Here is a 15,477-nt window from a genome sequence, read left to right on the forward strand (position 1 = left end):
ACATGCGTTTCCTGGGAGCACTGCACTTAGCAGGCAGGACGGCCCACTGGCCAGAACTTGCACCTGCAGACACTTCCTAAACAGCTGGATGCAGACAGAGCTGAGCAGTGAGATGCACTAGCAGGAAGACTGGACCAAGGTTTGCTAGGGGTAGGGAGGCGAGTGGTCTGGGTGAGGGAAAACAGGGAGGGCATTTTTTGAGGCTTCCCATCCTCATTACATCCAGTGCAAAGAAGATGCAAATCAAATGCCCAATGAAACTGCACATTATAAAACTGACTCAGGATTTGAGGAATGAGAAAGTCATGTCAGAATCTTCTGCAAAGCTTGGGACTAACGAGGCTTTAGTGTTACTGGCAACTGAAAAGGGAAAAGAGAGAAAGCATGTCACAGCTTCTTTATAAAGAGAATGACTGAAGTTTCAAAACCTTGAGAAAACCTCAGAAATTCAACTAAGCCTGCAGTTTCTTTTTTGTTGTTGTTGGGGTTGAACATGAGCCTGTGTTAGCATCACGGGTGCTTTATGAAAAAATGAAATTTTCTCGGTCAACACTTGGTTGCAAATTTTGTTAAATATGTGACAAACTTCCTATCATTTCTTTGTATTTAAAATTTTCAGTATAAGCCCTGATCAAATCTTTTGCTCCTAATTTACTGCAACATTTTAAAAAATTTATTTGGCTGTGCTGGGTCTTAGTTGTGGCATGTGGGATCTAGTTACCTGACCAGGGATTGAACCTGGGTCCCCTGCATTGAGAGTGTGAAGTGTTAGTCACTGGACTACTGGGGAAGTCCCTACTGTAACATTTTAACTGAAGTTTTAAGTAGACTCAGTGAAAGTGGCCTCTTCTGGTACAGTTACTCTGGAATAACAAAGAGCTGTCATCTGAACTGCCCTTTGATGCTGCTTCTGAGATTTGGTCTAAGCAAGGATTCCTTAGAAAGCAAGCTGACATGATGGTGTTGCTCACATGGGAGAATAAAAAAAACAAGAACTAGCCCCGTGAGAGGATTGACCATAAAGGCACTTTATAAATTTTTGAAGAGTTTATCATGTTTCATCCTGCACATCTGTAAATATTTGCTGGGAGAGTTTTATTCTCTATGACAACTAGAATATCCTTGAAGATGTAAGGTATCCATGAAGACCTAGAAACATGCTGCAAGATGGATACTCAAAAGAGCCCATGGAAAATTGCAATCGACAGCAACAAAGACTCAGTCCAGGGACCAGTGGGGGATCCTTGTTTTGTGGTCTCTCAGATCACAGTCCCCACTTCCCACTCCACCACCCCATTCAATAGGAAATGACCCTAGAAAGACCTCTCAACTCTTGGAGGCTAAAGGTAACGAGCCCTTTACCCTGACATGAAGGTACATGAATAGTCAACATAGCACCCACAGAGAGAATGTCGCTTTTTGTTTTCCTTTTCCACCATCAAGAGCAATTCTGCATCCTCAAATGTTATGCTGGAAGGCAGCCTGATTAGTGACCATTGTCTGTGTTTTCAGGAATGTTCTCTGTTCCTGTAGGAAACCTTGCATCTGATTAAAGAAAACACGGCATGGACCACGTACAGCAGTGAGACTATGATTGAGAACACCTGAAACCAAGAAAAATAACCATTACTGGGGGTGCCTGGTGGAGGGCAAGTCCTGGGCCTTCCAAGCTGGGCTGGCGGCTTGCATGACACTTGGCCCTGAAGTGTGTGGGCTGCCGTTGCTTCCCATCACTCACATAGTCATCTTTTCCTGCAGAGCCCAGGTGTAGCCCAGAACGCTCTAGGCAGCGACTCCAGGTGACCTATTGCATCTCCTGACCTTGGCATGCAAAGTCAGCCATCTACCATCACACATCTCCATTTGGTGCCACCCAGTTGGAAATGAGGGCCCTCAAGACCCCTCCAAAGATACTTGCAGGCGAATATCCCCTGCTCTTCATGGAAAACTTCCTTCCTGCACACCAGGACCACCCGAGTCTGCCAACTGTGATTCCAGCAGCCTTGGCTCAGAGAATATGACAACGTGGGTTTGCTGGCTCTGCTTAAGGTCTCATTGCTGCCTGGACATCCTCAGACCCCCACGAGAATTTTATGCTAAGATCCTGAATTTCACAAGCATAGGCCAGGAAGCCAGGACACAGGAAGTGAGGGACTGGCATGGGGAGAAGGAATTTTGAGCTTTTGCTGAAAAGAGGGGGCTTACTGAGAAAGCTGCTGGAAGCAGAGGCTGAGAAATGTGGCAGACGGTCACACTGCCTGGTCAAGGCCCTGACCTGCCATGTTTTCACTGGGGCACCGTCTATCCTATCACCCAGCTCCGAGTGGCTGGCCCTGAGGGCTGCCTGCCCACAAGCAAACATTTGCATCTGGCTTGACCTTGGGTGTGGGGTCAGGAGTTTCCAGCTGCTGGGGTTGGGATGAGGGAGGTACCGATGGGTTCTCTACTGTGGGGGGTGAAGAAACAGTCCCTTGAAGGTGAGGGAGGAGGCGGATGACCCTCCCAGGGGAAGGAGGAGCAACCAGCTGCTGCCTTGCTGTCGTTGGGAGCCATCTTGGGAGATGAACTAACATGGGAGAGGCTCCCACGCTGTGGGACAGTTGAGGGGGTCCCAGGGACCATGAGGGGGCCCTGCTTATGGAACTGGGGAGCGGCTGGGAGCTGAGGGGAGTGTGTGGCTTCCCCGGGGAAGGGGATGGGCCCCTGGGGACGAGCAGACAGGCTTCGAGGCTCTCTGCCCAAGACCCCTCCCTCGGAGCAGGAAGGGCACCCACACTAACCCCCTCCCCAGAGCCCAGCGGCACCCCCCGCCCCCGCCGTGGGTTTTATTTCAACCTCTGCTGTTCAGTCACTCAGGTGTGTCTGGCTCTGTGGCCCCTTCGGCTGCAGTACGCCAGGCTTCCTTGTCCTTCACCACCTCCTGTTTGCTCATGTCCACTGAGTCAGTGATGCTGTCTAACCATCTCATCCTCTGCTGCCCTCTGACCTACCCTTCCCAAAAGGCGTGCGGGGGCACAGCTTTGGCACCTAGGATGGTCATGTTGTGGCCTGTCGTCACATTTGACCTCAGGGTTTCCTAGAGGTCTAAGTAAGGAGTAATGTTTCTTCAACTTTTTCTTGTTTTTTAAACAATGTTCATGGTTAGAAATACATCTGATATGAATTAGCACGCTGATGCAAGCCTACACAAGCACAACTCTGGAGAAGATTTCTAGGAAACAATACATTCTCATTCCTTGCCATTCTTTTTTTTTTTTTAATTTATGCATTTTAATTGGAGGGTAATTGCTTTACAATATTGTGTTGGTTTCTGCCATACATCAACATGATCAGCTGTAGGTTATACATATGTCCCCTCTCTCTTGAATTCCCTGTCATTCTGATCCATTTCAGCAACGAGAAAAGTCATGAACTCATGGCCCACTAAGGGGTCTTGTCCCCACAGTTCCTTTTAGAGCTTAGGGACCTGCAGGCAAGGTGCCCCCAGGACACAGTCTCACCCCATCTATTCTCCTAATGGGGTGAGGGAGGTTCCAGCCCCTGTTCTACCCATTGCTACCTGGGAAGTCTTGGGAGGAAGTGGTTTAATAGCTCTCTCATCCTCCAGGGAAACAAAAAGAATTGCTGTCTCATTTTATAGGTGAGCAAACTGAGGTTCAGAGGCACAAGAGACCTGCAGAAAGAATGAGTGTGAAGTTCACACCGTCTTACTGCACAGGTTCTCAGAGCTGTCAGGAAGGAGATGCCGTCGACAAGAGACAAAGGTCTAGTCCCAGAAGCGGACACCCACAGCTGGAGGCCTGGACATGCTGTGCCTGGAGGTGCCTCCCCGCAGCCCCCGAGCCAGGGCCTGGGAGACACTGGCCGCTCAGTTTCCCATCCCTGGTCTCAACGCTGTCCCCACCCTGACCGCGAGCGTCCCTGGAAGGCCCTCAGGGGCAGCCTGGACCCCACGCGGCCAGACTCTGCTCACACTTGGACCCCAGGCTCCTCCAGCTCCTGGTCACCCCAGGGGGAGTTGTGCACGCTCTTGGGGCCTGGCTCCCCATCTGTGACATGGGTGTGATAACAGCACCTGCATCCTCGGGCTGCTGTGAGGGGGAAATGAGATTGTTCACAGGAGCTCCGAAGTGCAGGCCCTCGCGGTCACGCCCCCTCCCGCATCTGCCCCCTCAAAGCCCGCCCAGGCTCAGACCCCTGGCCAGCCCGGGCCTGGGCACCGCAGCACTGACTGTGCCCGAGGGGATCTGGGTGCATCAGTTCCCCTCTCTGGGGCTTTGTTTTTCCAGAAATCGGGGGGGAAGGTTTACTTGGTTGAGAATTAAGTGAACTAAGAACCTCCAGGGAGGACTCGGGAACCCTTCTGCTCAGAGCCCCCATCAGTGGGCGGCGGGAGCTGTGAACACTGAGGCTGAACTGAGGACTCACCACAGCGGAGATGTTTTCACTGTAGTGTTTGTATATGTCGTCTTGCAGGCCGATAGTGACCAGAGTTTCCAGGGCAGAGGCGCTGAAGTAAAACAGGGCGGCGAGGCAATGGTAGGCTGTGTCCTGCAGGTCAGAAAGGGCCGTCAGAGAGGCGGGGTGCCCGTGGTGACGTGGGCAGCTGTGGTCCCAGAGGGCCCATTGACCCCACCTGTCCCTGCCTGGCCAGGCCCCTCTGTTACCCCTTCCCCGCCCCAACCTCCGGTCCAGCCCCAGCCCCCTTCTCACAAGAACTGATTAACTAACCAGGGCTGCTAGCTGGTTTGGGAGGCAGAGCAAGGACCTTAAAGGAGGAGGGGCTTTCACCTGAGATGAGATCTAGTAAGGGCGGGAGAGGGCCTCTTGGATTGTTGGAAACTGGATTTGGACATGAGCTGTGTTATCCGTGGTCACGGTCCGGAGTTCAGATGCGGTCTTGGTGCCAGTGCAGAGGGAGAAGGTTAGGCCGTGTCCATTGTTTTGTTGTTCATTTTGGGGGGTAGTCTAGTGGGGCTCCAGGTATGGTTAAAAGGAAAAACGTACTAGAACGGGGCTTTGAGTGGTTGTGAATGGAGGGGGTTTCTAAGTCTAGGCTGGAGGGCTTTGGAGAGTACGGGGCCTGGCTAACAGCCCCACGCCCGTCCAAGGGAGGTCAGGGCAGGTGACCCAGGTGTCAGTTCCCCCCTTCACGGGCCTCAGGCAGAATTCACGCGAAGAGCGATCACAGGCCATCCCTCTTCCCCGCCAGGTTCCTCTCTGGTGACCCCGCGTTAGAGGCGGGACGGAAGCGGGGCAGTGAGCACTCCTCACACGGGGCAGCAGGACCCACCCCCCCCACCCCTCACCCCCATCCCCCGGCTCCCCGGCCCCTCCTGGAGGTGAAAGCTGGTCCCGCTGGGCGGTGGGAGACGCCGACCGACGCCTGGCAGGTGGGGGAGGGACAGGGAGGGATGTCAGGCTGCTGGTTTCCAGGAGAAGGGAGATCACAGAGGAGAAGGCAGAGCAGCCCCCGGAGAACCAGGCGGGGACAGTCAGCCTCCTGCGCGGGAGCCCTGGGCTGCTGTGGGCTGCTCGGCCTTGGAGGGCTCCTCACCCAGCACTGGAAAAGCCCGCCTCCCAGGGGAGTGTCCATCACTACCCCCTGCCCCTGGACACGCAGGGCGGGACTCACCAGGGTGATCCAGAAACTCCAGTTCTTATGGGCACCAACAATGTAGAGGCAAAGCAGGAGAGTGGTGACTATGAAGCAGGACACAGACACGAACAGGACCCAGCCCTGGACCAGGGGGACAGGCACCTGGGCCAAGAGGATGAGGATCCACACCAGCCCCCCAGAGACCTGCAGAGGGGGGAGAAGGGGCGAGGGTCGGACCAGGAGAGCCCAGGCCCAGAGGCTACAAATGTTAACCCGCTTAATCCTCATACTGAACCATTTGTGAGATGGGCAAACTGAGTCATATACAAGGTAAAAATTCGTTAGCACGAGAAAGGAAATATGCCATCCAGTTTTATCATTAGAAGAGCTAATTCTGAGGTTATATCCTTCCTAACTTTTGGATGGCAGAAAGCAAAGAGGAACTAAAGAGCCTCTTGATGAAGGTAAAAGAGGAGAGTGAAAAAGCTGGCTTAAAACTCCACATTCAAAAAACTAAGATCATGGCATCTGGTCCCATCACTTCATGGCAAATAGATGGGGAAACAATGGAAACTGTTGTAGATTTTGTTTTCTTGGGCTCCAAAATCCTGTGACTGCAGCCGCAAAATTAAAAGATGCTTGCTCCTTGGAAGAAAAATTATGACAAACCTGGACAGCGTATTAAAAAGCAGAGACATCACTTTGCTGACAAAGGCCCATATAGTCAAAGCTATGGTTTTCCCAGTCGTCATGTATAGATGTGAGAGCTGGACCATAAAGAAAGCTGAGTGCCAAACAATTGATGCTTTTGAACTGTGGTGCTAGAGAAGACTATTGAGAGTCTCTTGGACAGAAAGGAGATCCAACCAGTCCATCCTAACGGAGATCAACCTTGAATACTCATTGGAACGACTGATGCTGAAGCTCCAATATTTTAGCTACCTGATGCAAAGAGCCAACTCATTGGAAAAGACCCTGATGCTGGAAAGATTGAAGTCAGGAGGAGAACGGGATGACGGAGGATGAGATGGTTGGATGGCATCATTGACTCAATGGACATGAGTTTGAGCAAACTCCGGGAGATGGTGAAGGACAGGGAACCCTTGCGTGTTGCAGTCCATAGGGTCACAGAATCAGACATGACTGAGCAACTGAATAACAGCAAGTATTTTTGATATAAAAATATCCTTTCTTTTATAAAATGGTAGTGACTAGTTGATCCTTTTGGTCTTTACTTTGCAAAATGAATTAGTTACACTATGTTATTAGCATTAAAAAAAATTGGCCCCTAAATGTCCAAGTCCAGGACCCAAGAGGTCCTGGTCTTGGATGACATAGGACAGGCATGAGAGAAGTACTCTCTCCTCGTCATCATCCAGAAGACACCCTGCTTAGTGTCCTCAGGGTTGGGGAGCCCCCAGGATCGTAAGGACAGATGTAGGGGTCATGACCTCAGTGCCCCAGTCCAGCTCCCCCTGTGGACAAGGCACAACTGTGCTGGGAGTCTCTGCACCTGCCTCCCCTTCTCCTGGTCCATCTCCATTCCAGTGAAGTCTCCCTAGCCAGAAAAGGCCTGGGCTGGGACACAGGTGGACATGGCTTTGCAGTCAGAGGGTCCAAGGAGCTGCAGGACTTGGCACCATCCTCCTGAGGGCCTGCGGGCTGAGGATGGGAACTCTTGCCCCTGTCGTCATCCAGAAGACACTCTGCTTGGTGTCCTCAGGGTCAGTGAGCTCCAGGAGCATACGGACAGATGTAGAGGTCATGACCTCAGATCCACAAAGCCAGGGGCTTGTAGACAGGCTTGCCCTCGTTTGGATGGACCTTCTTCTCTCCCTGTGCCCACTGGCTTTACCCAGCAGGATACAGAAGAATAAGGAGGTTTCATGAAAAATATGAATGTCAGCCATAAGAGACAAAAATCCTTGGACGCTTAGATCAGACAGGAGTGGGTTCTGTGCAAGAAAAACAGGAGATCTGATGGGAGGCACCCAGGGGGCCAGCCGTGCGGCAAGCTCACAACAGTGCATGTGCCGCAGTGAGCAGAGCGCCCTCAGCCAATGGCACTGCTCTGCAGGGCCTCAGGTTCTCTCTTTGGGAATGGGTGTGGTTGTCAGTTTTACCCTTTTTCTGCCCTTGTGGTCGAGGATTCTCTTCTGATTCAAACACATTAGCCAGGTAGGAGATAAACGCCAGTCCCTTTCCTGTGGACGCAGGCTGAGAACTAGTGTCTCAGAGAGCCCCTTGAGTGCCAGGGGCATGGGCAGAGTCTTGCATCAGGCAGCGGACAGACCCTGCCTGGCCTGCAGTACAGGAGAGGGTGCTCTCAGAGTGGGTTTCCAGGTCAGCTGGGTACAGAGGACTTAGCTGCACCGGCACCCACACCAAAGGGGCACCATGAACAGAGACCACGGAGGGGCTGGTCTGTCTTACGGAGGAGTCCTCAGACGTGAGAGCTGGTTGGGTGGTCCCCTTCTGGCCAGGTCCCTCGATCAGCAGTGTCTGGCTTATCAGCAGGCAGCTGGAGGACACGATGGAGGCTGTGGGAGATTGGGGGCAAGGTTTTGTGCCAGCAGGTGCCCTCGCCCTGAAACAGTGTGCTGCCAGACAGTGATAAACTGACACGATGACAAATCATGTTTGAAAACCTAAACCAGGCCCAGTGGTAACTGCTCCTAGGCCTTCTGGCAGATATAGCAATTTGCTATTAGTATGTGCTCAGAATTCACAAAGCTTTCCCCAGGGTCCTGGCACCATGCTGGTGCCACCCTGAAGGCACAAGACAGGAAGGGCAGCCACAGCATCCTCTCCTCCTTGGCCACCACCCCTGGTCAGGCTGGCCAGAGCAGCTCCTAGCAGAGGACATACCCACTTCTGCCCTCCGTTCCCCTCTTTGGTGAGAAGAGTCTTTGGGACGCCCCTATTGAGATAGGCTATCTGTGTGGTACTTGACCCCAGAGACAAGTTAAATGTTCCCTCAACAGCCTCACCCACTCCCAAATCTACTCAACGTCCTGCCTGAGAAGGGCATCTAAAGAAAAGATGGTATGGATCATCCTTACTGCCCCTGCCCCCTCTCCGCTTGCCTCCTTTCAGCACACACTAGCCAGGTGATCTCAGACCATGCATTTGAGGTATTAATAAATTAATAATTGCACCTGATTGCTACTGAACAGTAACTGTGTGCATCACTTGTTTTAAGAGCTTTGTGTATATGACATTCACTTATTCCTCACAGCATCCCACAGGTTTATACTGTCATGTCCCCATTTTATTGATGCAAAAACTGAGGCACAGTTGCCTGCTCACATCCTCACAGCTGCTGAGTGCCAGCTTCGACAGGCTGGCTGTGGAGCCCAGGTCAGGACCTCTGTGTGTGTGTGAGAGTTACACAGGGTGACGCAAGAGCAGTTCACCATGACACTGCCCTCGTATGTAGGGTCGGCTTGAGAAATGGCCGGGAGGAGTCACACTGGTGGAGAGGAGGCTGCCCCACGAGCCTTGCTCCTGCTCCCAGCGGTCCTTCGGCCCTGGGGCTGGTGAACTGCAGAGGAAGTGCCCCTCCCCCAGCCTCCCCTGGCTCAGCATGCCCTGTTCTGTGACCCCACTTCTGGCAACAGCTGCGTGGTGTGTGTGGCTCAGAGACAGGCTTTCACCACCGGGTTGTGCCTGCCTTCCTCTTCCTGTGACGACCCTGCAGGCTTCAGAGGTCAGGGGCCCCAGGGTCGGGGTGCAGGCCTTGGGGAGCGCGGCCACGCCGCACCCGAGATAGCATTCTTCCCTGCTCCTGGGCGGTGTCCTGGTCTTGGGAGGGGAGTGGTGTCCATCCTGCTGACCTGGAGGCTGAAGGTCTGGCATCCGCAACTCCCAGGCTATTGGGAAGTCAGGTATGGGAATACAGACTGGGAGTAAGCAACAACTCACTGGACCACAGATTTAAAAAATTGATCAAGACTTTCACACCCGTTGGACTAGAAGAAAATTACAAAGTCTGACTCTACCAAGTGAGGCAAGGTCTGGGAACAATGGAGACTTTGATAAGCTGCTGGTGGGAGTCAGGAGGGTTATACAGTATGGGAACCTTCTTTCTAAAAGAATGCAAAGCAAGCCAGAGTCTTAGAAGGGGCCCGAGCAAGCAAGGGTCCTGAGCTTAATTAATATTTATTAGCTTCCTGGTAATGCCGCTCCCAGGCTATGTAAGGTAGAATAACCCTTTTGAACAGTGATGTGCTAACGTCTGGGAATAGGAGGATGTGCAACCCTTATGACCCAGCAAGTCAAATCTCTGTGTGTTCGTGAAAGAAATTCCCAACATACAAGTAAAGTGAATACAAGAATGTTCTTTGGCAGTGTTGTCTGCAATATCAAAATGAAGCAGATTGGAAATCGCCCAAACGCCCATCAACAGAAGATGGATAAAGAGTGTCAAGATGTATTAATCTCAGAACAAGGCTGCATGAAAAGCCTGTTGCAGAAGGATATGTACAGGGCAACAAAACTTTCATAAAGTGAGAAAACATAAAACCACACCACGTGTAGTCATAGGTAGTTAGGGGTGCAGTCAAGTTTTAACCCTGAACACACATTCAGCCCAGGGGTGGTTCTGTAGCTGGAAGGAGAAGAGACAGTAATAAGCAGAATATCCAGGGGGCTTGGATGTCATCTGAAAGTTCTATTTCCTTAATACTGAGAGGAACATTAAGATCTGACAAAGCTGAGTGATAATTACATGGGTATTCATTAAAGTATTATATATAGTGTAGTGTGAGTCGCTCAGTCGTGTCCGACTCTGCAACCCCATGGACTGTAGCCCGCCAGGCTTCTCTTTCCATGGAAGTCTCCAGGCAAGAATACTGGAGTGGGTTACCATTTCCTTCTCCAAAAATATCATATATACTTTTCAATAATATTTGAAATAGTTCTTAAGTTTTAAGAGGCTGAAGTGGAAGGGTCTCCCTGGTGGCTCGGTGGTAAAGAATCCCCCTGCCAATACAGGAGAGGCCGGTTTGATCCCTGGCCTGGGAAGACCCCCCGTGGCCCGGAGCACTTAAGTCCGTGGGCCACTGTTGAGCCTATGCTCCGGAGCCCACGCGGCTGAGGCCCGCGCGCCGTCAAGCCTGTGCTCTGCGAGGAGAGAAGGTGCCCACGGCCCACGGTGGGAGCAAGCCCACTCTCCACAACTAGAGAGAAGCCTGCACAGCCACGACGGCCCAGCACAGCCAAAGTAGATAAATTATTTAAAGAAGCAAATTGACGGGGAATTGGCACAACAGGAAATGACCCATTTCACCTTGACCAGTTCAGCGGTATTTAATACATTCATGATGTTGTGCAGTCCACCATCTCTAGCTCCAAAACATTTTATCACCCCAAAAGGAAACACCATGCCCATTAAACTGCTCCCCATTTCTCTCTCTTCTCAGGCCCTAGGAAACTACTCATTTGTGTTCTATGTCTACAGATTTATCTATTCTGTGCCTTTCATATAAATGGGATCCAGTACCACGTGACCTTTTGTGTCTGGCTTCTCAGCATAGCGTTTTCAGATTTATTAACCCTGTAGTATGGATCAGTGCTTCATTCCTTTCTAAGGCTGAGTAATATTCCAATGCATGGAATATCACAATTTCTTTATTAATTCACCCACTGATGGGACACTTGAGCTATTCCTACCTGTTAGTTATTGTGAAAGGAGTTGCTATAAACATGCATGTTTATGAACCTATTCAGGTCTCTGTATTCAATTCTTTTGATCTTAAACCTAGGTTTGGAATTGCTGGGTCATGTGGTAATTATTGTTTTTAAAATTTTAATTAAAAATTTTAATTTTATATTGGAGGATGGCTGATTAACAAAGTCGTGTTAGTTCCAAGTGTGCAGCAAAGTGATCCATCTATACATACACATGTACCTATTCTTTTTCAAATTCTTTTCCAACTGAGGTTATTAAATAATATTGAGCAGAGTTCCCTGTGCTATACAGTAGGTCCTTGTTGGTTATCTATTTAAAATATAGCAGTGTGTACATGTCAATCCCAAACTTCCAATCTATCCCTGCCCCCACCAGTCCCCTGGATAGCCGTTAATGTATTCTCTGTGAGTCTGTGTCTGTTATAAATAAGTTCATTTGTATAATTTTTAAAAGATTTGCATATAAGCAATATCATATGATATCTGTCTGACTTACTTCGCTTAGTATGATAATCTCCAGGTCCACTGATGTTGCTGCAATTGGCATTATTTCATTCTTTTAAATGGCTGAGTAATATTCCATTGCATGTGTGTGCCACATCTTCGTTATCGATTCATCTGTCAATGGACATTTAGATTGCTTTCATTTCTTGGCTATTTTAAACTGTGCTGCAAAGAACACTGAGGTGGATATTTCCTTTCAGACCGTGTTTTTCTCCAGCTATACACCCAGGAGTGGGATTGCAGTATCAGATGGTAGCTTTATCTTAGTGTTTTAAGGAATCTCCATACTACTCTTCTCTATAGTGGTTGTACCGATTTACATTTCCACCAACAGTGTAGGACCTGTTTCCTTCTCTCCACACCCTCTCCATTATTGTCGTAGATTTTTGTGATGACGGCTGGTAATTATTTCTGAGGAATTAGCAGTTGAACAAATTTACATTCCCACCAGCAATGTCTGAGGGTCCCAATTTCTCCACATCCTAGCCAGTACTTATTTTCCAGTTTTTTGACAACAGTAGTCCTAATTTCATGTGAAGTAGTAGCTCATTGTTGTTGTTGTTTTTAACATTTTACTTATTTAATTTTCATTGCTGTGCAGGCTTTCTCTAGTTGCGGACAGCCGGGTTCCTCTCCACTTGCACTGCGCAGGCTTCTCACTGCAGGGGACCACGGGCTCCAGGGCCTGCGGGCTCAGTAGTTGTTGCTCAACGGGTCAGTGGTCGCGGGGCTTTGATTTCACTTTCCTAATGATTAATGATGATGAGTATCTTTTCACATGCTTATTGACCATTTGCATGTCTTCTTTGGAGTACTGTGTATTCAAGTCTTTTGTCCATTTTCTTCACTGGGTTGTGTATGTTTTGTTGTTGAAACAGTTCATAATTAAAAAAACATAAACAACCCTCCCAGATTGGCCAGCTGCTTCTTAGGCCCTTTAGTTCTCTACTCTTTCCACACATCAAAACACATACAGCTTTGTATGCCTACAACTTGTACAGACGAAAATATGAAGAACGGGCATCTGCTTTCTTTTCTGCCCTCCCAGGCACCCTATGAGCCCATCCCCAGTTCAAGGAGGAAGTAAAAAATTTGGGATGACACTGAGGCATCCAGGGCCCTCTGGAAGTGGGAGGGGTGTGAGCTGGAAAGCAGGGGAGGAGAAAAAAATTACTTCTAAGACAGGTGTGAGAGGAGTATTTGGGGCAAAGGAGACATTTCTCCTAGAAGCCCCTACTATCTGCAGGCATCAAAATGACTCATTTCAGGTTAGCCCATAGATCTGAGGTTTCCTACACCTGGTTTTCTACTTCTACTTGTTGCTTTAGGGGGATCCTCCTCATCACCAAAGACTCCCCCCAGCAGGCTGGGCTCGTCCTTCACTCCGGGGCACTCCACCCACTAAGCGGTGATGACAAAGGAGGCAGAGGGCGCTGGGAGGCTGTCCCTCTGCGACGCCAGGATCCCCCTACCCCCAGCACACACACCTGCCGCCACCTGAGCCAGACCTTGTCTGGGCAAGAGGAGGAGGGCGCACCAGAGTCTTCTGCATGAAGCCCAACTAACGCACACTTTCATGACTTGTTATAATGCTCCCCAAACAGTTACAAAGGTAGAGCAAGCCACTCATCAGGGCAACCTAGAGACACTAGCAAGTCCTTTTGTTGCTTAAAAAATCTCTCTGCCCCACCACACCTCACCTTTAGCCAGCATCCTTTGTATATACAGTAGGCTCTGAAGGAACCACCCATTCACTGCTTATTCCCTGGTCATAGGTTCTACAGGATTATTTCCAGAAACACAGCCTCGGGCAAGCACAGGCTCAGTGCTGAGTGAAAGCACAGAGATGAGTGGTCTGGGAAGGAATATTCTAGTGGATACCAGTCCTTTCCACTCTGGGCCTGAGTGTCCCCACCTACAAATGGTGTGGCTAGGTCCAGAGGTGTCCAAGGTTTCTCCTAGATGCCAGTTCCTCCACAAGGGTGCAACCAGGCTACCCTTCTGCCATCTCCCCCAACCCTCCATGGAAGACAGAACCTGCTCCCTTTTCTGTTCACATCTCCTTGACAATCAGGAGACAAGAAGCTGGGGACCCGTTTCTAAACAGGTTTGGACGTTTTTTTTTCCAACAGACTCTCCAGGTGGCCATTTCTGCGGTGGGGGTGTAGGGAAATGTCTCTCATGGCTTCTGGCGTTAAAGCCACAGAAGAAATACAGCCTGCCTGCCACCCCACACCCGCCCCCGCCTCCCTGCACCGCCTTTAGGTGAGGCCCTGGGAAGTTTAGGCTGAGTCCCCCAGGGAGCACTTCACAGGAGCCCAGAGCAGGAAGCGCTTTCCCCGCAGCCTCGAAGCCTCGCGTTGAGGCTGTGCGGCTCCAGTGTAAGGAGGGACCAACCGCATGGGCAGGAGTTCTTGGATGCTCAAGGTCAGCCAAGTCAGGGCCCGGCTCTCACAGGCCCCTCTCCCTCCCTCCATCCCTCACACTGGGCACAATGACTGTGGCGAGCAAACGACGGCCGGTTTTATCATTTCCAGATTGCCACAATTTCGTTCACTCACCAGAAACGTCCAAGAGAAAATAATCCGGATTCGGTTCCTCCTACAACACCAACCCTATCTCCACACCTTTTTTGGTAATACTTAATTTTTCTTTTGTCAATTTTTATATTTTTTAAACAAAATCCTAACCATGGAGAGAGTTGGGCGCCTCTACAAGGACGTCGATCGCCAAGAAGCCCATGGGAAGCAAGCTGGGAGCGCAGCTTTGGTACCGGCGCGCTGCCGGTGGCCCCGGGCCAGCTTCCGACCACTGAGCCGTGTGAATTTGGTTTCTCCACCTAAGCTCCGGTGACGGTCTCCCCGTCGTCGTGGGCTAGAAGGGGCCGGAAGGCTGCATGTGGCGGCGGGGAAGAGACAGTCCTCACCGGCCTTTTCTATCCCACCCTGTGCTCCCGGACCAGTGCGGTTCCGGGACGGGCGGGCGGGCAGAGCGCACGGCACTGCCCACCCCGTCCCATCCCGCCCTCCCTGGCGCTCAGCGACTCACAAACTCGAAGACGAAGAGCAGGTCGGGGAAGGTGGTGAAGACCGCCGAACCCCTGGGCAGCCGGCTGCCGCCTGAAGCCGTTCCGGTGGCCATGCAGGCGCGCGGGTGTCCGCCTCGGAATCAGAGGCGCGCGTCTCTGGCTCCGCGCTGACCGAGCACGTGCTCGGGGAGCCGGGTGACCCGGGTGCAGCCGCGCGGGTTGAGGCCGGGATTTCGGGGCCAAGGAAAGAGAAGCCCTAGGCTGCTGCCGGCGGGGCCCTGCCACCGCCCTAGACCGTCGGGCTTCACCCTGAACCACCCGGCAATAAGGGCGGGGACTTGGCTCCTGCGTCCCAGGTCTGCGCTCCACCTCCAAACCCGAGCCTAACAAAACTACTTCGGCTAGGCGCTTTGCACACTTTGATTCTTCGCAAGTGATGATCATCATCCCTTAAGAATGGTCTCTGTCAGAAACCAGCACTCCTTGTCTTCGCACTCCTCCGGTCACCATTGCTCCAGCTGTTCTTAAGGTGGACTTCTTTCGTCTTTCTGCTGGGTGAGTTAGTACTTGGGACCTCTGGTTCCAGGCTCCAGGAGGGGCCAGTTCCCAGGCCTGCCCACAGCTGCAGGGGCGGTGCTGAGCCTCGCTCTGGCTT

The 15,477-nt window shown here is 51.2% G+C and overlaps 1 protein-coding gene across 3 annotated transcripts; it reads right to left on the reverse strand.

The window, feature by feature from the left end:
• Positions 1-1,305: 1,305 nt before the first annotated feature.
• Positions 1,306-15,115, reverse strand: LOC122704043 (myelin and lymphocyte protein-like). 3 transcript variants are annotated; one of them, XM_043918750.1, is made up of 4 exons: positions 14,843-15,115; positions 5,636-5,803; positions 4,429-4,551; positions 1,306-1,604 (listed from the first exon to the last, which is right to left on the reverse strand). In XM_043918750.1, exons 1-4 carry the CDS (start codon positions 14,933-14,935, stop codon positions 1,509-1,511), a joined length of 480 nt encoding a protein of 159 aa, XP_043774685.1. In that variant the 5' UTR covers positions 14,936-15,115; the 3' UTR covers positions 1,306-1,508. The 3 variants fall into 3 exon arrangements, with proteins under 3 accessions (XP_043774685.1, XP_043774684.1, XP_043774683.1); XM_043918749.1 differs by lacking the exon at positions 1,306-1,604 and adding an exon at positions 3,297-4,088; XM_043918748.1 differs by lacking the exon at positions 1,306-1,604 and adding an exon at positions 3,297-4,091.
• Between the last annotated feature and the right edge of the window lie 362 nt (positions 15,116-15,477).

The sequence above is a fragment of the Cervus elaphus genome, chromosome 11 (genome assembly GCF_910594005.1).
Source record: "Cervus elaphus chromosome 11, mCerEla1.1, whole genome shotgun sequence".
Classification (NCBI taxonomy): Eukaryota; Metazoa; Chordata; class Mammalia; order Artiodactyla; family Cervidae; genus Cervus; species Cervus elaphus.